Consider the following 21,935-nt stretch of genomic DNA (forward strand, 5'->3'; position numbering starts at 1 on the left):
AGAGCCGAAGAGTCAGGGGAGGAGCAGAGCAGCCGCGGGAGGGGAAGTGCCCGGCCGGCATTTTCCCGGACATGTTCAGCTTTTTGGCAATTTCCCCCGGACGGGGGTTTGATTACCAAAAAGCCGGACATGTCCGGGAAAAAACGGACGTATGGTAACCCTACTATTGGCATTTCAACATCCCCAATGGTAATCCGCCAGTCTGGAAAGAAAGTCCTTGTTTATATCTTTCTGAACAGGCTCGTGTTTTTAAAGATGCATATGTCATGCACCTTCCCTGACCAGCCTGCACCGATGTTGGGAAAACGTCCCCAGTGATCCACAATTGCTTGCAATACCATAGAAAAGTAGCCTTTTCTGTTGATGTACTCTGCGGCAAGGTTGTGTAATGCCAAAATAAGGATATGCGTGCCATCTATCACCCCACCACAGTCTGGGAAATGGTTGCTGCAAAACCATTCAGAATGTCCTGCACATTGCCAAGAGTCACAATCCTTCTCAGCAGGATGCGATTAATGGCCCTGCACACTTGCAACACAGCAACCCCCACGATGGATTTCACAACTCCAAATTGATTCCTGACTGATCAGTAGCAATCTGGCATTGCAAGCTTCTACACAGCGATCGCCACTCCCTTCTCCACCATGAGTGCAGCTCTCATTTTGGTGTATCTGCAGTGGAGGTCTGGGGCAACCTCACACACAGTTCCATGAATGTGGCCTTGTGCATTCAGAAGTTCTGCAGCCATTGCTCATTATCCCAAACCTGCATAATGATGCAATCACACCAATTAGTGCATGTTTTGCAGGCCCAGAACCAGCTCTCCACTGTATGCAGCTGCTCCATGAATGTCAACAACAACCTTGAATTGTTTCTTTCTATGTCCATCAGCAAGGCAACCTGCAAAGCATCGTCATAGCCTTCACAGCTCCTTTGGTGGCTCTTGAGAATACTGAAGGACCAGGCTCGTTGTGTGCACAATGGTCAGAACAATACTGAAGAGCAGTGCAGGAGTCATGCTTCTTACAAAGATGATGGGTGCACGGGTTTGCGGGGCTTTTGAAAAGAGGGTGCAACATTATGGGATGCAGATAATATTACAGGATGGAGAAAACTGCATCATGGAACATTAAAACCATGTTCCCAGTCACCCCTGCACGACTTGTTTGTCCCCATGAGGCTTTGCAAATCCTTCCCAAAACACCCTGCGCCAAATGGTGGTAAGTTGCACAGTGGGATAGCTACCCACTGTGCACTGCTCTCTGCATCAATGCAAGTGCTGCTAGTAAGGACATGCACCACTGACACAAGGAGCGTAGTGTGGACATGCAAAGACGATTTAATTACTGCAGCAGCTGTACATCAACTTAACTTATGTTGACTTAATTTTGTAGTGTAGACATGCCCTTAATTTCCTCCAGGAGATTCAAATCCTACAACATATCTAAACATGTTTAATGCATATTTGAAAGAAACTTGTGGTCCCGATAAGTACATGCTTCCATACGTGGCAAAAATATTTTATATATCATCTTGTAATTATTTTGGGTCTAGGTTGAATGCGTCAGTTTCTTCCCCAAGTGATTACGCAGCTTCAGTTTCTCTTCTAAATCACAGCTTTCTGTCCAAAATTGTACTCTATTTATTACAGTGGTCATATTACTGACTGTCTGCAACAATATTCAAGTTATCTCTTCAGTATTTGGATGATCCTTTTAAGGGACATGAAATACTTGTTTTTCCAGTATCCATTAGGCCACACTTTGGCTCCTTGAGTCTGGAGGAGCTATGTTTAGTACTAGCCTCAAAGGAGAGATGGAGCTGTATACCATCTTTGTACCCTCATGGGGTACTGAGGGCATGGCCGGCTCCAGCATTTCTGCCGCCCCAAGCAATTGGGGGCTATTGGGGAAGAAAAAAAAAACAAAAAAAAACGCGATCGGCGGCGGCAGTTCAGCGGCAGGTCCTTCGCTCCTAGAGGGAGTGAGGGACCTGCCGCCCCCGAATTGCCGCAGGTGCCGCCCCTCTCCCTTGGCCGCCCCAAGCACCTGCTTGTTAAGCTGGTGCCTGGAGCCGGCCCTGACTGAGGGCCAGGTAGGTCATGAGTTACAGAGAAGTCTGAGAGATATTGTCCCTTGTGACTGCCCGAAATGGCCTCCAAGGTGCTAGCAGCCAGGGATCACCAGAATATAATGCACTCCAGCCACAGCCTTCCCGCACACCTGCTACACCAAGGGCTGTGAAGGAGGGTGACATAGCAGCACTAAGCATGTCCATAGGGACACAGGAACTGACCTTTGTCATAAATGGTTTCTGAATCTCTGTTTTTCCAAACTGTAAGATTCATCAAGTCATTCACTTTTATGACTCTGGGATTGTTACATTTTTATTTTGAACATTAAATATAAATGTATATGTAATGTTTCTTTCAAGATTTAGAAACACACTGATTAACCATTCAAAAGCATTGGGACATGATGGAAAGTGATAGTATTTACTACTACTTTTCTGTTTAATATGAGTGACTTAGCTATGTTTTTTACATGATTTTATTTTACTGTCTGAATGTCTGGGAGAGTGAGTGAGAGTTGCTTCCCGAGACTCCATTCACTGGATTGTTGTTTTAACTTCCTTTTTTTAAAAAATCAGTTAAAAAATTGTGGGAAATGACATGAGTTTTAGGAAAAACATAAGTGACCAAGGCATAAATTCAGGGTCAGTATGACTTTTCATGTTTGTTGTACTTTGGTCAGCATGTATTATTACCCTGCCACATATTTTTGGTGTTTATTATGTAAAACCATTGACATTTGTACTGAAAACCATCCTCTGAAATGTTTCTCTAAGCATCTTTCCTCTTCCTTCATTTCACAGCTTTGGTGGATTTATTTTTTTCATTTTATTGTGTTGAAAGATTGCTTATGACATTCTGGAATTTGAAGCAGCGTAATAAAAAAAAAACTGACAGAAATTCACCCCATGCAGAATGGCCTATGTAATGCCCTACACATCCTCTGTGAAGGAGTGTGAGTGAAGATGCCAGACAGAGGATTCTGTATGCTCTGCCGTGGGGCTCCCTGCCAACTCAAAGTAGACTGGTCTGGAAGGGGCAGGGTCGGCTCCAGGCACCAGTGCAGCAAGCAGGTGCTTGGGGTGGCCAAGGGGAAGGGATGGCACGTCCGGCTCTTCGGCGGAAATTCGGCAGCGGGTCCCTCAGTCCCTCTCGGAGGGAAGGACCTGCCGCCAAAGTGCCGCCGAAGAAGAAACCGGCGCGATGGAGCTGCCGCCGAAGTGTCGCCGATCACGATCGCGGCTTTTTTTTTTGTTTTTCCCCGCCGCTTGGGGCGGCAAAAACCAGCCCTGGGAAGGGGGCAAGGAGTGCAGCCTGGGATGAGAAAGGGCCATTGGATTCCCATCTGTTTAGTTCCCGTAGCCCAAATCAGTGCAAATGGGCACTGTTGCAGTCTGACATATTGCCTGTGAATTCTGTGTCTCAGACCCCATGAGAGCTCAGTGGTTTGAGCATTGGCGTGTTAAACCCAGGGTTGTGAGTTCAATCCTTAAGGGGGCCATTTAGGGATCTGGGGCAAAAAAATTGGTCCTGCTAGTGAAGGCAGGGGACTGGACTTGATGACCTTTCAAGGTCCCTTCCAGTTCTATGAGATAGGTATATCTCCATATATTATATTATTATTATTAATGAGCCTGAGCTTTGAAAAACTGTGCCCACAACTCAGGACTATGACCAGTAGCGTGAACATAATCCTCAAAGCTATTCACACATTAGAAAAAGTGTCCTTCAGCTCTGCGTCATAAATGAACTGGAAAAGCTGGAGCGGAGAGTACTTCCTGTATTGCAAAATGTGATGGATGTTGTCCAATTCGACATAAAGATCTTTATTATTGGCATCTGAACATTCCCCATGTGTCAGTGTCCAGTGAAGGTCTGTACAATTGTTCAAGAGTGTTTTTCTGTCTGCCAGCAGCTTATTAAGGTCATACCAAAAACCCCAAGTATTTTCGAGGTGCTTCATAACTTTTCTTTGATGGACACTTGAACAGTGTCAATGAGCGAGCAAAAAAACTGCCTCTTGAATTTTTCTTTCAAGCTTCCCATCACCTAATCTCTGCCCTCGTAACCAAACTGTCTTTTCTTCCAATGAATACAAAGTTTCCTTGAAGACAGGCTCAACTCCTACGTTTTCCACCATTTCTTTGGCAACAATGATGGCATCTTCAAAACTGTTGTCTCTGTAGGCCACAACGAAATCAAGGCAACTTCTCATCAAAGTAATAGTGGTTGTGTCATCCATCGACTGAGTTTGTAATGCCTTGCTTACAACGTTTACTTGGAACAGGGTATCGTGCCAAACCACAATTGAGACCAGAAATTTGAAGTTAGTGATTTGGTTTGCCAGGCTTTGCGCCTCGTGTCAGATTCCAGTCTCGACTTTACTCAACTGTGCCAGTTCCATCAGGATGTCATAAACTCAGTCATTTGGTATCTCACTGGCCTTATGCTGTCAATGCATCTCTCCTAGTGAGTGTCACTTAGTGGCTTCATAGTCAGATTTGTAACATTATGCATGAGGATCTTCCACCTGATATTTGATGCTGAAAACAGGACGTATATCCTTTGCAGTACTCTGAAGAGAGATACTGAATCTAAGGAAGATGACGCTGCATCTGACATAACCAGGTTAAGGGAATGGCAGCCACCAGGCAAAAAGAAAGCTCTTGGATTCAGCTCAAGGATCTTTGCCTAGATGCCACTGTTTCTTCCCTTCACGTTCACGCAGTTGTCGTAGCCTTGGTCGCGGCAGTCCTGAAGTTTTATTTTATTCTCATTCAAAATGTTCCTAAACAGTTCTGTTAGGCCTTTTCCAGTAGAGTCATCCACAGACCGGAAACTGATAAAGTGTTCCTTTACTTGGATACAGCCATCCTCGTTGTCAACAAATCTTACTGTAAATGACATCTTTTCACTGTGACAAATGTCGGGAGTGGAGTCCCTTATTATGGCATAGTACTTTGCTTTGCCAAGCTGCATCAATATGTTATCAAGCACCTTCCTTGCCATAGGGTCAATCAATTCGTTTTCAATTGTTTGGCTGCAGTAATGGTCTATAGCTTCTTTACAAACTATTTGACATAGGTGCTCGCACCTGACATCATCATATTTCCCAAGGAGCTCTACCACACTGAGGAAATTACCGTTATATTCAGTGAACAACTTTTCTGACGAGCTCCGGAAAGCCAAATTATTCTTTGCAAGGAAGAGGGTAATTGAGATCAGATGCTCAAACATGTTCCTCCAGTGCTGGGTTTCTACATTAATAATGTGCTGGTTTTCTGCATCTGTGAATTTATTCAGTTTGATCCTGGACTCAACCTCCATCCATTTGGAATACCTGGTGACTTTTTATGTTGCTTCAGAGCACCAGCTAAGTTATGCCAGTGATTGTACTCAGAAAGCGCAAGCAACCGTTTGGTATTCTTGTCAAATATTTTCCAACAAAACCAGAACACTTTGTCACCTGATTTCGAGTAAACTAGCCTATGCTGATTCAGTTTCTCACCATTCTCAAGCACTCTTTCACAGTGTGATTTGAGAAGTGTCACTTCTGCTCATTTACTGGCAATGTCATATCCTCAATTTTGCCTGGTCCGTTCAAAATTGTACGATCCATATCGGCAGAGTTTAGGATCGCCGGCCATAAAACAGGATCTGATGTATCGATTTGTGGTGTGTAATTTTTCTCACTGCTGTTTCTGTCATCGTGCAAGGCTGATTCTTCTTTATCGTTTCTCTCCTTTTCATGTGAGCCACAGTCTTCTCTATCATCATTCTCCTTTATGTTGCCAAGAAAACTGGGTGATTCTCCATCACTTTCCTCACATTTCCATTCCTTATCTTCAGGTAAATCTGCTAATTCCTTAGCAATAGGACTTCCATCATTTATGCTTCGCCCCTTAATTTCTTCTGCACTGAGACTATCACTACCTAAAGCCCAGTCTGTGTTGTCCTGTTTCAGATATTTTCCCATCAAATTTGCCCCCTGCTGCAAACTAGATTGCAATTGAGCATTTCACTTCTTATACTGAGCTTCTTTTATAGTTTCATCGCTTTCCTATAAGTAATTTCAGTGTCTGATCCATCACCCTCTCCCAGTCCCTATCACTTTTTGTTACAGATTTCCTAGCTACCTCTTGGTCATAAAGCTTTCAACTACTTATAGCATTTCCAATGCCATTGATGCTCAAAGGTGCAACAGTCAATGCCCCTAAGTTTTGTCAGTTATTTTCGTAAATACCTCTCAATTCTACTAGGATAGGTAGACATCTGGGTAAAGGAATGAGTGAACCTGTTCTTCCCAATATGCCTTTAAAGAAACAGCACATTAGAGAGAACTTTTGATAGTTTAATGGTTTAAAATTAATATTCTAATTCCAGTATTCTAATACAGTAGTTTAAAACAGGTTCCTAACATTCTCCATTGTATCTTCGTTTTAACTGTCAAAAGAGCTTTAAAAATTTTCTCTTTTTTTTTTGTTTATATTTTCTGCATATCTAAATTTGAGGGGAGGGTTGGAGCTAGGTGGAAATACCGAAGAACTCCCCAGTCATCTTCATAGTACTGTTTTTCATAAAGATAAATATGTTATATCTTAATGTTGCCGAACTGTTTCTTATTCTTTCATATAACATAGGGGGGTTTTCCCCAGCATCAAGCAAGTGAACTTTTTCCTGTGTAATAACAAACACACACAATATTTCACATCTGCCCCACACATAAAATACTTACTCAGACATACATGTTTATAAATTCAAGTTGTCACAGTCAGAAAAATGCATGAGCTGGACACGTCTGTATAAGTAACCAGTAAACTAATTGGGGAAATATGATAAACCACCTGTTTGATTCAAATGAATAAACAGTGCTGAAAGGAAACAGGAGTTAGATAGGGGAGAATGGCGTTGTCCAGTGCTTACCATAGTTAGATAATCATGCAACTGTGTCTTCTGTATGATGCTTCATTAAAATTCTTCCTGACTTGAGTAATCCCCATGGGGCTATGAGAATCTTAATTTTTTGGAATTAGTTCCATTCTTACAATGTATCTAATATGACCATATGTAGAACCTGGAGATAAAATCAGCCAGAATCTCAGGGGAAAAAATATGCAGCCAGCTGGATTTATATTTTTCTCCATAGGATTTGGGTGAAAACTTGTTCAGCTACATATTGCATTAAACTGGCACAGCCAGAAACATGTTTTTATGTATTCACAAACAGAATGCTTCTTACAACAAACTGAGGCAAACGCTTTTAGGGTTATTGGGCCAAATTCATTTGTATTATAACTCTTTGGAGTTACTACACAAATTAAATTAGCCATTGCGTCTATTAGGAAAATAAGTAAAGTCTTTACTCAAAACACTGTTTAAAGAGAATTCTAAATGCTTTTCCAGCTTTGCTTCCCCGTTCTACTGGGTGCTCTTTTGTTTCCCATCCTGAAAATGTCACAAAACATTTGCATATGTTTAACACTATCCTGAGTTGTCTCAAGTACTTCTGTTGACATTTCCATAAGGAGACACGTAACTGTTAATGGCAGAAACACTTAGTGGGGTTGAGACTATCAGATTCATATTCTATTCATAATAACCAGTCTTCATAGCTTTCCTGTCGACATAATTACTCCACCTCAACAAGAGGCGGAAGCTATGTCGGCGGGAGAGCGTCTCCTGACAACATAGCACAGTGTGGACACTGCTTTAAGTTGATGTAACTTACGTCGCTCAGGGGGGTGTTTTTTCACACCTCTGAGGACATAAGTTACATCGATTTAAACGGTAGTGAAGACAAACCCTCGGTGTGATCATCTGTGTGTAACTTTCAGTGGAAAATGTACTGGCAATTTTAGATGCATTAAAAGGCAATTGTGCAGTCAATATTGGTATATCCATATGATGAAGTAAGTCAAGGAGGATGCCTCTTATCTGTTTTAGAGAAGCATGGATGCTTTACTGGATTGGGTTAGGATCATATAAAAAGATCAGAAAGCAATATCCCAAAGGAGGAAAAATACATACATAAGCATATATTTTGTAGACTTCACAGAAAGAAAAATATTTCAAATTTATAGATTTCATAAACTGATCATTTTGAGGATCTGAAAGAGGATTTGGAAAGTCAAACATAGTCATATATTGTTTGTAGTGGTTGTTATCCAGATATCGTTGAGGTTCCCATTCTTCCGTCTACCCAAATCTCTCTGTGAACTCATTTTGTATACAAAATGTCTCCTGGGTTTGTTATGTGAATCACTTTAAAGATCACAAACTTATTCTATTCTCCTGTAGACTCTCTGATACCATAATGATGGGAATAATAATAGAATCATAGGACTGGAAAGAACCTCGAGAGGTCATCTAGTCCAGTCCCCTGCACTCGTGGCAGGACTAAGTATTATCTAGACCAGTGTTTCCCAAACTTGGGATGCCGCTTGTGTAGGGAAAGCCCCTGGCGGGCCAGGCCGGTTTGTTTACCTGCCGTGTCCGCAGGTCCGGCCGATCGCGGCTCACACTGGCCGCGGTTCACCGCTCCAAGGCAAAGGGGGGCTGCTGGAAGCGGCGCGGGCCGAGGGACGTACTGGCTGCCGCTTCCAGCAGCCCCCATTGGCCTGGAGCGGTAAACCCCCACCAGTGGGAGCTGTGATCAGCTGGACCTGTGGATGCGGCAGGTAAACAAACCAGCCCAGGCCGCCAGGGGCTTTCCCTACACAAGCGGCGTCCCAAGTTTGGGAAACACTGATCTAGACCATCCCTGACAGGTGTTTATCTAACCTGCTCTTAAAAATCTCCAATGATGGAGATTCCACAAACTCCCTAGGCAATTTATTCCAGTGCTTAACCACTCTGACAGTTAGGAAGTTTTTCCTAATGTACAACCTAAACCTCCCTTGCTGCAATTTAAGCCCATTGCTTCTTGTTCTATCCTTAGAGGCTTAGGAGAACAATTTTCCTCCCTCCTCCTTCTAGCAATCTTTTATGTACTTGAAAACTGTTATCATCTCCCCTCTCAGTTTTCTCTTTTCCAGACTAAACAAACCCAATTTTTTCAATCTTCTCTCATAGGTCATGTTTTCTAGACCTTTAATCATTTTTGTTACTATTCTTTGGACTTTCTCCAATTTTTCCACATCTTTCCTGAAATGTGGCACCCAGAACTGGACACAATACTCCAGCTGAGGCCTACTCAGTGTGCAGTAGAGCAGAAGAATTACTTCTTGTGTCTTGTTTACAACACTCCTGCTAATACCTCCCAGAATTATGTTTGCTTTTTTTGCAACAATGTTACACTGTTGACTCATATTTAGCTTGTGATCCATTATGATCCCCAGATCCCTTTCTGCAGTACTCCTTCCTAGGCAGTCATTTCCCATTTTGTATGTGTGCAACTGATTGTTCCTTCCTAAGTGCATTTGTCCCTATTGAATTTCATCCTATTTACTTCTGACCATTTCTCCAGTTTGTCCAGATCATTTTGAATTTTAATCCTATCCTCCAAAGCACTTGCAATCCCTCCTAGCCTGGCATCATTCACAAACTTTACAAGTGTACTCACTATGCCATTAAATCATTGATGAGTTATAAATACTTACATAAGACTAATCAGAGGCATGATATAAAAGGACACCTACTGTATTTCAATGCTCTTATTCTGTTTTAAATTAAAAAGACAAGAGATTCCCAAACATTTTCATGTTGCAAATCACATCTTTATAGACAGAGAGCCAGATCCTCAAAGGTATTTTGTCGCCTAACTCCCATTGATTTCAAACAGCACTTTAAAATCAGGATGTACAAAAAATATGTTTATAAATTTTATTGGGTCAGACAGTCCCCGGATAGCAGGTAGGTCTCAGAAGGGCAGAGTGCCAGCTCCATACTATTGTTACCCATTCCCACTGACCCAATGGAAGCCATCTCATTAGACACTGGAGGTGTGAGTGGGGCGTGGGTGTCAGGCCAGAGGGAAGAGAATCTGTTGGTGGAGGGACAGCTCTGTCCACATGAACAGGGCTGTAGAGGTTAGAGAGCTTCCATACAGACAACCCAGGCCTCAGCTTTTCCCCTGAGATCTGTACATGTCTGCGGGTTTGAGGAAATCACTCAAAATACCTTTGCACCACTCATTCTGCACAGGGAGCAGCCTTTTTATCACCTTTCTGAGGGAACAATGGCAGTAAAATTCCATGGGGGGAACCTCATAACAATTCCTGTCCCCTGCACAGGTGATTCTCACATAGGGGTCAACTTGGCCTACTACCATATGCTCAGATTAAATCCAAAACCATTCGCGACAAGTGAGAGTTGAATGATCAAAAAACTATTTACAGTTCTGCTAGTGGTTCCCATCACAGAAATAATTACACTTTTGTTCAAACAGAAGAGAAGTATAAGATGGAAAAATTGGCATACAGTAGATTGTGAATTCCTATAGGGGTTTTAATTTTCATATACACTTATACTCATGTAGTCTAACAAGCTTAACATTTTGGCCAGTTCCAAAGTGTGGAAATTTCAACACTGGATGGTTTTGGCGGAAAAAAAGTGTTCTCACAAATATAAAAAATGAACAGATGTAGCTATTGGTGCTTCCAACGCCCACTGACAAAAAACATCTGTGTTGAACTTCCTGAATTTTTAAGATCCTGAGAACACTCCCACACAGCACTGGAAAAAAAAAAAAAAAAACATTTTAAAACAATTGGCTGGCAGATCACTTTTCAGTTCTATTACTGAATGTTCTAATACAAACAGGTGTTGGTTGTTGTGTTTTCCTTAAGAGCTTAACTAACCAAGCAACAAGTTTATAGTTATTAAAAACCAAACCTCTGGCTCAATTGCCTGACAGGTTATTAATATTTGATATGGCTTGTCAGAAGCTAAAACTCCTGATCTTGTGAATTCACTGGTCAGGGTATTAATAAAATAAGTGAGAAAATGAAAAATAAATAAATAAAAAGGTTTTGGTGTAGATATTAGCAGATAGAAAAGGATAGAATTTCACGCTGCATCATACATTCCCTGAGTGTCTAGCCTTTAAAATTCTTTCAAAACCCATGTTGAATGAAAAGTTTTTTTTTTTTCTTTCTATTTTGGAAGCCTACTATATTGTGCTAAAAATGACTGATATATTTATTCTATTTCTATTTCAATATATTCATTAAAGTATATATCACTTTTTAGGCCTTGTGAGCTAAATTCTTCCCTTTAATACATCTCCTCTACTGCCATTTAAACCCTGGGAGTTGTAGATGCATCTCCACTTTTATATCACATCCATCATGTTAATATTTGAGTACTTCCAAGGGCTGATTTGGCAAAATGTTTATTAACTTGTTTTCTAAATTAATTTGCTGTTGCATGACAACTGAACTTTTTTTGAGTAATTTAATCAAATATTAAATGCTAAAATACTAAAATGATAAATGAGTGTTGTAGAAATGTTCTGCAAAACTGGCAGTTAGCTCTTAGGGCATGTCTACACTTCTAAAAAAATGGCTTCTTAACTGTGGTAAGATAAAACCATATTAGCTAACTCGAGTTAAAATAGCAGTGAAGACATGGCAATTTATCTTATAACTCAGACTAGTAGCTCATGTTAAAGCTCATAGGGTAGACAGGGGTTGAGCTAGAGCTGCTAATCTGAGTTAAAACCTGATCTCCTGGGTCTTCATTGCTGTTTTAACCCAAGTTAGATAACCTGAGATAAGAACACATCTTTTTTTTTTTTTTTTTTTTTTTTTTTGTGTGGAATATCCTTAGTCTGAAGAAGCTTGCTGTATCTATTTAAATGGCAGCAGTGACTCAAATTAAACATTAAGTTTTAGTTATTTATTTGATAAAGACTCAATATTTAGACTGAACATGAAGTCATAATATTTAGATAACCATAAAGGTAAATTATGTCTTCGGTGGGGTTAACCAATGAGTGGACTCCTCGCTGTATGACTGGACTCCCTGTTGCATTACTGTGCCAGATTACACAAATATAAACCAGAGTAGCTACACTGATAGCATTTCTCCTTCCACTCTCACACACAGCATCTGCCTAAACTGGAGGCTATGACAGGGGGCAGTTACAGACCACTTATGCTGGCCCTGCACTGGAGGATTTCCTGTAGAGTATGGAGATTATATCAGGGGGCCAGAATCTGGTCTAGAAGTTTTACTAGGTATATTAATCTGAAACCAATAGAAACTGGGCTAAATTGCTATCTGGAAATGCTATAATTTACATTACTCACTGTACTCTAAACAAAAAAGAAAAAACTTTTTAAGTGGTCATAACATTTTCCATCTTATGTTTTTATGCTGAACCATTCCTAACTTCCAAGACAACACTACTGTTTTGCATTACAACTGGTAATGTGTTTGGCACTAATTGACAACTTGGTTTAGTAATCTGATGCATGTTACATTCAGCACTCTTTCTTACAACATAATTTTCATGCATGAGTTTTATGTCATCTGCTCATCCTTAACTGAATAATAATCTTATATACTGTGCTCCATACTCCTAAAGCTTGGTTATTTGAGATCAAATCTCTGTCTTTTGAAGTCATTGGGAGTACTGCCATATACTTCAATAGGATCAACACACCAGGCAGAGCTGGCAATATGCCACAAGAACCTGATTTTAAATTTCTTGGGGGATTTGTGAGTTCTGGGAGCCAAACCCCTTACTGGTTCTGTAAATAGGAACACTCCCTCCCCATCCTACCTCCCATGAAATACCCTGTTGAAAACTTAGCATGGAAAGCCTCATGGAGTTTTGCCTATCCTGGCCCTTTTCTGTGGGTTTTCTGCTGTTTTTGTCCTGGTAAAATTGTTTAGAAAGAGGAGAACCCTACAAAAACACCTCAAAGCATTCCTCCAAATACTTTCATGTATTCTTAAAATAATTTGGAGATATACCTATCTCATAGAGCTGGTAGGGACCCTAAAAGGTCATTGAGTTGAGTCCAGCCCCCTGCCTTCACTAGCAGGACCAAGTACTGATTTTGCCCTAGATCCCCAAGTGGTCCCCTTAAGAATTGAACTCACAACCCTGGGTTTAGCAGGCCAATGCTCAAACCACTGAGCTATCCCTCCCCCAAATCTTCTGTGATATGAAGAATTTTTAAACTGAATCCTTTGAGTTTTTGACCTATAATTCCAATGTATATGTTCTTGTACCAAGCAACAGAGGGTCCTGTGGCACCTTTAAGACTAACAGAAGTATTGGAGCATAAGCTTTCGTGGGTGAATGCCCACTTCATCAGACGCAAGTAATGGAAATTTCCAGAGGCAGGTATAAATCAGTATGGAGATAACGAGGTTAGTTCAATCAGGGAGGGTGAGGTGCTCTGCTAGCAGTTGAGGTGTGAACACCAAGGGAGGAGAAACTGCTCTGTAGTTGGATAGCCATTCACAGTCTTTGTTTAATCCTGATCTGATGGTGTCAAATTTGCAAATGCTCAGCAGTTTCTCTTTGGAGTCTGGTCCTGAAGTTTTTTTGTTGTAAGATGGCTACCTTTACATCTGCTATTGTGTGGCCAGGGAGGTTGAAGTGTTCTCCTACAGGTTTTTGTATATTGCCATTCCTGATATCTGACTTGTGTCCATTTATCCTCTTAATAGTGACTGTCCAGTTTGGCCAATGTACAGAGCAGAGGGGCATTGCTGGCACATGATGGCATATATAACATTGGTGGACGTGCAGGTGAATGAGCCGGTGATGTTGTAGCTGATCTGGTTAGGAAACCTGTAGGAGAACACTTCAACCTCCCTGGCCACACAATAGCAGATGTAAAGGTAGCCATCTTACAACAAAAAAAACTTCAGGACCAGACTCCAAAGAGAAACTGCTGAGCTCCAGTTCATTTGCAAATTTGACACCATCAGATCAGGATTAAACAAAGACTGTGAATGGCTATCCAACTACAGAAGCAGTTTCTCCTCCCTTGGTGTTCACACCTCAACTGCTAGCAGAGCACCTCACCCTCCCTGATTGAACTAACCTCGTTATCTCCATACTGATTTATACCTGCCTCTGGAAATTTCCATTACTTGCGTCTGATGAAGTGGGCATTCACCCACGAAAGCTTATGCTCCAATACTTCTGTTAGTCTTAAAGGTGCCACAGGACCCTCTGTTGCTTTTTACAGATTCAGACTAACACGGCTACCCCTCTGGTTCTTGTACCAGCGTTTGATCTTCTAGGGTGACACGACAACTTCCTAGAAGATCAAACAGTTTTGGGAAACATCTCATAAATTAGATTAAAGCTTGGGAAGAGAGAACAGTACAAAGTTTTTAGTTTACTGCCTACAGAAGAGGACTGCGGCTTTCTTAGTTTTAGTGGCGAGCATTCTTTAATAGAGGTTTTTATGAAGATTTAATGTTTATTTCTTCCTTATTCAGAGAAAACATTCTGTGAGCTGAATCACTGCTCTGGAATTCATGTTAATGTAATTTCCACTGTCCCAGGAATAAATGTCCTATGTCTGGATGAAACAGCTGAATGACCAGCAAATTATTACCATACCAATAGGCTAACCTGTGTTCATTTGGGTTATTTTTAAATTTAATTGAATTTATATTTTCTTTATTCTCTGGTGTGAAAAAACAGCTTTTTTATTAGATGAGAGGGAAGTCTGTTTTTCAGGAGATAAGTCGGGCTGTGAAATATTCAGACAAATAACCCTCTGTAAAACATCAAAGGGGAATTGAAGAATAGGGAGAGCTGCCTCTGTTCTATTCTTTTAGGCCTACTGCATCTCTCAGAACTGCACCAATGTTGTAGAATCAAATGCTGACTTGTTCAAGGTAAATGTAAAATAGTTGCTCCATTTCCATTATCAGACATGCAAGTTAGATCATAGAACACTATCTTTCTGGAAGGCTGGTGACCTACAGCACATGACGTAAGTAGCTGAATCCAGTTTAGCAACAGAATACAACTTAGAGCAGTGAGGGTGGGAATACTAATTTTTGCAGGTATTTGATGTGAAGTTTAAAACCAGCTTGCTGCTGGAGAAATAAACAAGATTTTTGCTCCCTGGTCTAGAAAGGTGAGTCTTTCCCTAGAAAAAGAAGAAGCCTTAAAAGCAGAACATTTGAGATATAATGGACAAAGACGATCGGTCTGATTGAGCCTGTGTGCCATGGTAAAGGCTTGGCCTCATCAGTTTTGGCAGTAAAAAAAGCTTTCATTTTAACAAAGTCTTTAGCCTGTATGGTTTGGAGTGAAATGAATAAAAGCCATGCAGTTCTATTTCACAGTTAGTACAGCATTGTTAACTATTTCGCAGCTGGTCACTTTAGCAGAAACATCCTACTTCTCCTGCATTCTGGGATTTAGTATCAACACATTTTTGTCGCGCTCTAACTTCTTACTAAGACAGTCTCAGAGTTCAAGTTAGGTATGCGTGTTTCCTAAATGTGCACCTTTGTTGTTTATGTACATTGTCAAGAATGATAATAGTGAGTGCCATCTAGTGGCAATTATTGAATTCTCATGCTTGCATTAAAAGTCAACTGAAAATCAAAGCATAGGGGTCTTTTAAAATTAATAGTTATTGCTGTACTGATTATGTAGAAGTAAAAGTTTATGATGATCTAATAAAAGCAAAGTCATTGGTTTTGTTGTTGTTGTTTTGTTTTGTTTTGTGCCCAGGTATGTTTTCTCCTCAATGGTTGACATTATTAACAGTTGAGTGTGATTCACCATGAGTACAGTACTTAAATTTAACTTTCTGGTGGAGTTTTACTAAATCTTATATTGTTTGACCTTCTGGCAGCAGGGGCTGCAAAAGTGGTGGTTGTTTTAAAATCATGCTAAAACTAAACTTCCGGTAGTTGAGACATGCCTAAAATAATTTTCCAATAAATGAGCTATTTAGTATACTCTTTATTCCAGAGCTATGAATTCCAGATGGGAACATTTTTGATTGCATATTCATTTTTTTGTTGTTTTGTGCTTTACAAAACATCTTGTTAATTCCATTGTGAGGTATAATTTCTTACAGAGAGAACTATTATACCTAGGGTAACTAGTGTAGAATTTAATGCATTTGTGATCCTAGGTCATAATAGTGTAATGCCCTCTTCTGGGTCACCATAAGTGCTGTGGTGACACAGTCCCACCGAGTAGCTGACAATGTGTCCAGCATAACACACAATCAAAGGCAAGCACTACAGGTGCTTTCTAAACCTGCCCTAGTGCTTGGTGTGTTCCCAGTAACCACTGATGTGTGTGTAATAGGGTGACCAGATGTCCCAATTTTATAGGGACAGTCCCAATTTTTGGGTCTTTTTCTGATACAGGCTCCTATTACCCCCCACCCCCATCCCGATTTTTCACACTTGCTCTCTGGTCACCCTAGTGTGTAATAGAAAAACAAGTTTTTAGTAAAGCTGAGAGGAAAGAAAGAGTGCACACATATACCCCTGGTGTGCAAGGATTGTGATGCAAAAAAAATGTGAGTTATTTCCTACACTGAGAATCCCAAAGGGGAAAGACCGTTAGGGCTCAGGCCTCTTGTGCCTGGAATTGACTATCCAGTGACTGGGCATTGTCTGTTGTTCTTTCTGAGACCCTTACATTACATCTTCCCCTCTAGCTAGCGGTGTCCATAGTTATCCAGCACCACACGTAAGGGCTCCTCCTGAAAGGGCGACTATCAAATTGGCTGGTCCAGAAGATTACTTCTAGCTCCCCTCTCTGGTGGAGACTACTCCAAAGCTGAAACAGTCCTTAAACTTATAGCCTGGTTTCTCCTGTTAGTGCTATTTTTGGCAAAGTAAATGAACAACAGAGGTGCGCGTTTACGGAATACTTGTAACAGCTTATCAAGGACCTAAATTTGTAAGTATATGACCTTGCATCAATGTAATTTTCATTCTCTGACAGGCTGATCTTCCTAGCCTTGGCCCCTTCTGAACTGCTCTCTGATTTCAGAGATGTTCTACTTCTGATCTCCTCTGCCCCTTCCTACCAGTGGCTTTCTACTAGCCCTGCTAGAACAGGTTTGCAGTGCAGCTTCTCCTTCATGCACCCACTGGGATGCTCTTTCCTGAATTAGCCTTCCTCACTCTGACACTGCTTGTTTTCCTAATGACCCTTTCTATTCCCATCCCTAGTGAATGGCTTCCTATCATGCTTGTTTTCTCCCCCTCCATGGTGGACCAGCTGTCAAATGGCTACTAGCATTAGATCTAGGAGTTCCCTACCATTTCCTTCTCCCAGCCATCCTCCTTACAGTTCTTATGAAAGATTGTTTTTCCCTCAAAATTTCCAAGTCCCACCTGACTGTCTATCTTGGCAAGACTAAGGTCTCAGATAAGCACCAAGGAACTGGTGGGATGCCTTTACATGTAGTCAGTATCACAGGAATCGAGATTTCTCTTCCACAAGTGACCCTTTAAAAAGTTCAGGGCATTAACCTAGTCTCTCCTCTCCCACCCTAGGATGACCTATGACTGCAAGGTAATTCTGTTGTGGGGAAGAATGAGTCATCAGATTCACTACACTGGCTTTATACCAGAAAGTGTTAAAGAATAGACTTACAATGAAGTATGATGGAGTATGTTGTCAAGTATGGTGAAGCTATGGCAACTATTCTAATTCTATGTGATTACTGCTCATTGTTAGTTAAGTGCCTCCTTCTCCTCACCCACATGCTGTCCTGCTTATTTGTCTCCTCCATGTATGACATCTTGTCTTTAGGGTTATAACCTCTTTTGGAGCAGAGATTGTCATTTATATATTTGGACAACACCTAGCACAATGGGGCCTCAACTTGGTTGGCCTCTAGTCACTACCACAACATAAATGTTTAATAATAATCATAACTGTTCCTTTGTTTAACTTTTTAAATTTAGCAGTGGGGAAAGAAAGCTTCAAAACATGAGCTCTCTTCTTCTTGAGTGGTCCTAAAAGAATTGGAGGTTAAAAAATGTCTAAAGCTTATGGATATGCAATATAACTTTGGAAGTCTGTTCAGTCTTTTCATAATTCTCTGGGGCTTAATTACGGAATGTAAAGTTATCACTAAATTAAATCACACCCCTGAGAGCACTTTCTTTCATGTACCTCATTTACTGAACAAGCACCAATTTGCGTCAGACGTTGCAAACATTTTCTGGGAAGAATTCTTCCAGGCTTCCTAGAATTTCTGACCTTTGCTCCTTACTGTAAATAGATTCTGCACATGCCTGTGTTGGACAATTTAATTGTGTGAGACCTCTTCCAGTTATTTTAAGTCATGGGAAGAACACAGCAGGAATTGCCTACTTAAGGAATGTATCCTGCCATTGATGACTGTGGGCATGTCTCCACATTCCTGATCCTAGAGCCCACCCTCCTTGTGTGCTCTATTAGTTATTCTGCTGTCTGTAGATAGAGACACACTCGGGGCAGATAGGAGTGAGCAGGATGAGGAATTGAGCTGCCTCTTGCTCAGATGTTTGTTGGTCCCTTTGTCCATCTGAGCATCTCCCTCATTTTTGCCAGTGAAGTATCTGGCCCTTAACTTATATGTGTATTTGTTCCTATTTAATATGCTGACACAAAAGAAAGATTCACCTCCCATAGCCAAATAATCCCAGTTTTGCTTCGCTGATAAAGCAAACTTGCTCTAAACAGCAGGACGTTGCATTACATTCTTGTTGAGTTGTATATATAGGATGGAAGCTGTTTCACTATGACAATTTAAATATTTAGATCCATTGTATCCTTTGGCACCACTCCTAAGTAATCGGTTCTGTTAGATTAATTGAAACAGGATAGAAAATAAGGTGCAAGAGATCCATACTGGTGATTAGATCCAGAGGAATAAAGTGTAATCCAGCTGTAAACCATCTCATTCCTGGCCCCTTTCCAAGCAGAAATTGTACTGAATTTTGCAGATGGTTTCATTATGTCAGCTCCTCAATATGGTCTGGGCTGAAATAACATAATGGATTTCCTGTAGGGAATTTAGGTTAGATATTAGGAAAAGGCTTTTAATTGAAAGGATAGTTAAGTACTAGAATAGGTTATCAAGGCATGCTGTGGAATCCCCATCATTGGAGGTTTTTAAGAACAGGTAAGACAAACACCTCTCAGGGATAGTCTCATATTTGGTCCTGCCTTAGTACAGGGGGATGGATTAAATGACCTCTCATGCTCTCTTCCAGCCCCACATTTCTATGATTCTGTGTACAAATCACACTCAGACTTAGGGGTGAAAAAGCCAGTGCTTTAGCCACAAAACCTACCTACATGGTGATTTTTTTTTTCTGAATAAGCCATAGTAGAAAGGAAAAGCCTAACTTGGGTCTTGGTTAATAATTGTGAACAAAGTGAAAACAAAGAAATATGGAAGATCTAAGAATAATTATTTATGATTGATCATTTTTATACCACAAGCATATATCATATTTTGGTTGGGAGTGTTGTTTCTGTTTATGTTATTAAAGCCACTGGAGTGTTTCTCTGAAGGGCTACAATAGACAGAATCTAATTATGAACAGAGGAGTGAAAATGAAAAAGGAAAATTTGTGAAGTATGTCACACAAGTCACAAGACAGAGCCCATGGTGTAAAATAAAAATAAACCAAGAGATTGCCTAAAACTCAACCACATATTGTTAAGCATCTTGACTACGTTCTGGATCCAAGAAAGTGATCCAGGATCAGTTTTGTTTCTTTTCCTTTCTCTGGCCCAGTGGCATTAAGTGAAAATGGCACCAATATTCTTCACAGGACCAAAAGATTGGAATATTTGATGTATTATGACCTTATGTATTTTATCTATTTTGGAAGGGGAAATAGTTTCAAAGAAGTGAGATGGGGAATATGTGATGGATCTCTATTATACTAATAATTTCATTCCGTTTGTACACACTTGTGTATATGTTATTGTGTGGTTTGTAGGATGCCTTGCTACAGTGCTTAATTTGTGCCAGGGCTTTCCAAGGCTGAGCCCCAGCATCTCTAGGTTTGGCAGTTCATAGCACCGGCACCTCTGGGCTTGCTGCATCAGTTATGAATGTAAAAAAATGGGTAGAGCCCCGGCACCTAATTGCTTGAGCCCCAGCTCAATTTCATTACAAATTAAGCACTGCCTTTCTGGATGGCCGGTCATCCTGATTAAGCAGATTTCCCGGTTAAAAGAAGATTGTTGTTAATTATTATATGTTAAGTGCACAGCAGTAGTCCCTAAGAAGCCATTTTATATTTGGAATGGTTCTCAAAATGCTGTATGTCACTAATCTCCAACCTGCTGATTCACTTGACTAAGGATACGTCTTCACTTACATCCGGGTCCGGATGTAAGCAATCGGTTTTCTGAGTTCGATTTATCGCGTCTGGTTAAGACGCGATAAATCGATCCCGGAAGTGCCCCGGATCGATCCCGGAAGTGCTCGCCATCGACGCTGGTACTCCAGCTCGGCGAGCGGAGTACGCAGCATCGACGGGGGAGCCTTCCTGCCGCGTCTGGACCGCGGTAAGTTCGGACTAAGGTACTTCGAATTCAGCTACGTTATTAACGTAGCTGAATTTACGTACCTTAGTCCGAAGTGGGGGGGTTAGTGTAGACCAGGCCTAAGTCTCAAAGAGATCTTTTCCCCGCAATTTGAATTGAAATGTAATAGAAGAGTGTAGCGCTAGTTGGGTTTTGTTGATCCTTGTGATTCTGCCACCCTCAAGAGAATGAATTTTAAGCAAAGTCTGAAGTGGCCTGAATGGCATCATTAATGCTGTTTTGCTGAACCAACACCGGAAGAGATTTTTTAGGACAGAGAAGCCTTTGATCAACTCTTCAACCTATGTGATTACCATTCCCTAGTTGAGTACCTATTCCTAAATGAATCCCATCTAATCATCTTCAAGAATCATAATTAAGGGGAATTACAATCCCAAAGAAACAGAAATTCCTGCTGTTAAGTATCTAGCTCAGTTTGGGAGAAACATACCAATTAAGTGGATTTCACAATTAAGTACATCTCAATTACTTGGAGTGCACTGTAATTGCATCTGCTTTGGGCCTTGCTCAACAGAAACCAGCTGTTTATTCTGCAGATAACATTCTTTTCATAGCATAACAGTGAATATTTTAGGATGAGTGCTGTTTTATTTTAAAGCATTTGCTTTGTCATACGCAATACAGTCGCCTGTTGTGTAGCTTCTATGTGTGTTGCTGTCATATGATGTTCACCAAAGAACCCAGCCTGCCAGAGTAAGAAGAGCTGAAAGGGTTTTTTTCATCTGTTTAAGGGGATGGGAAGATTCCATTAAATAGAGCTGAATTGGTGATCCCTGTGTATTACAATCATTCCTGAAGAAATGCTTTTATTGCTTTCCTCAGGGTCAACCAGGGCTACTTGGACCTCAGGGATTCTCTGGACCACCAGGATTAATGGGTATCCCAGGTTTAGAAGGTCACAAAGGTCACAAAGGTGAAAGAGGGCGACCTGGAGTAACTGGACCAAAAGGAGACATGGTAATTTCAAAGCTTCACATATTTCATGTAACATCTAAAGAAGAAAATAGTGGGATAATTCTTTGCTTTAATTGTGTTGTCTCATTTTAGGGGCTAACAGGAGTAACTGGTTTCCCTGGTGCAGATGGTGTTCCTGTAAGTAGTCACTCATTTCATACATTAGAGATCAAGGATTACTGAGAGTTGTTTACCATTCACCAGGGCCGGCTCAGGCACCAGCTTAACAAGCAGGTTCTTGGGGTGGCCAAGGGAGAGGGGCGGCACCTGCGGCAATTCGGGGGCGGTAGGTCCCTCATGCCCTCTGGGAGCGAAGGACCTGCTGCTGAACTGCTGCTGCCGATCTTGGCTTTTTTTTTTTTTTTTTTTTTTTTTTTTTTTTTTTTTTTTTTT

At 41.0% G+C, this 21,935-nt stretch overlaps 1 protein-coding gene across 1 annotated transcript in view; it reads left to right on the forward strand.

The window, feature by feature from the left end:
- The window catches only part of COL4A2 (collagen type IV alpha 2 chain), a 217,647-nt gene that overhangs the window by 111,362 nt on the left and 84,350 nt on the right, over positions 1–21,935 (forward strand). The window contains exons 4-5 of the mRNA XM_029910483.1: positions 21,411–21,545; positions 21,636–21,680. Coding sequence (XP_029766343.1) covers positions 21,411–21,545; positions 21,636–21,680 — 180 coding nt within the window. The remainder of the gene's footprint in view (positions 1–21,410; positions 21,546–21,635; positions 21,681–21,935) is intronic.

The sequence above is a fragment of the Terrapene carolina genome, unplaced genomic scaffold (assembly GCF_002925995.2).
Source record: "Terrapene carolina triunguis isolate 2854851 unplaced genomic scaffold, T_m_triunguis-2.0 Scaffold21, whole genome shotgun sequence".
NCBI lineage: Eukaryota > Metazoa > Chordata > Testudines > Emydidae > Terrapene > Terrapene triunguis.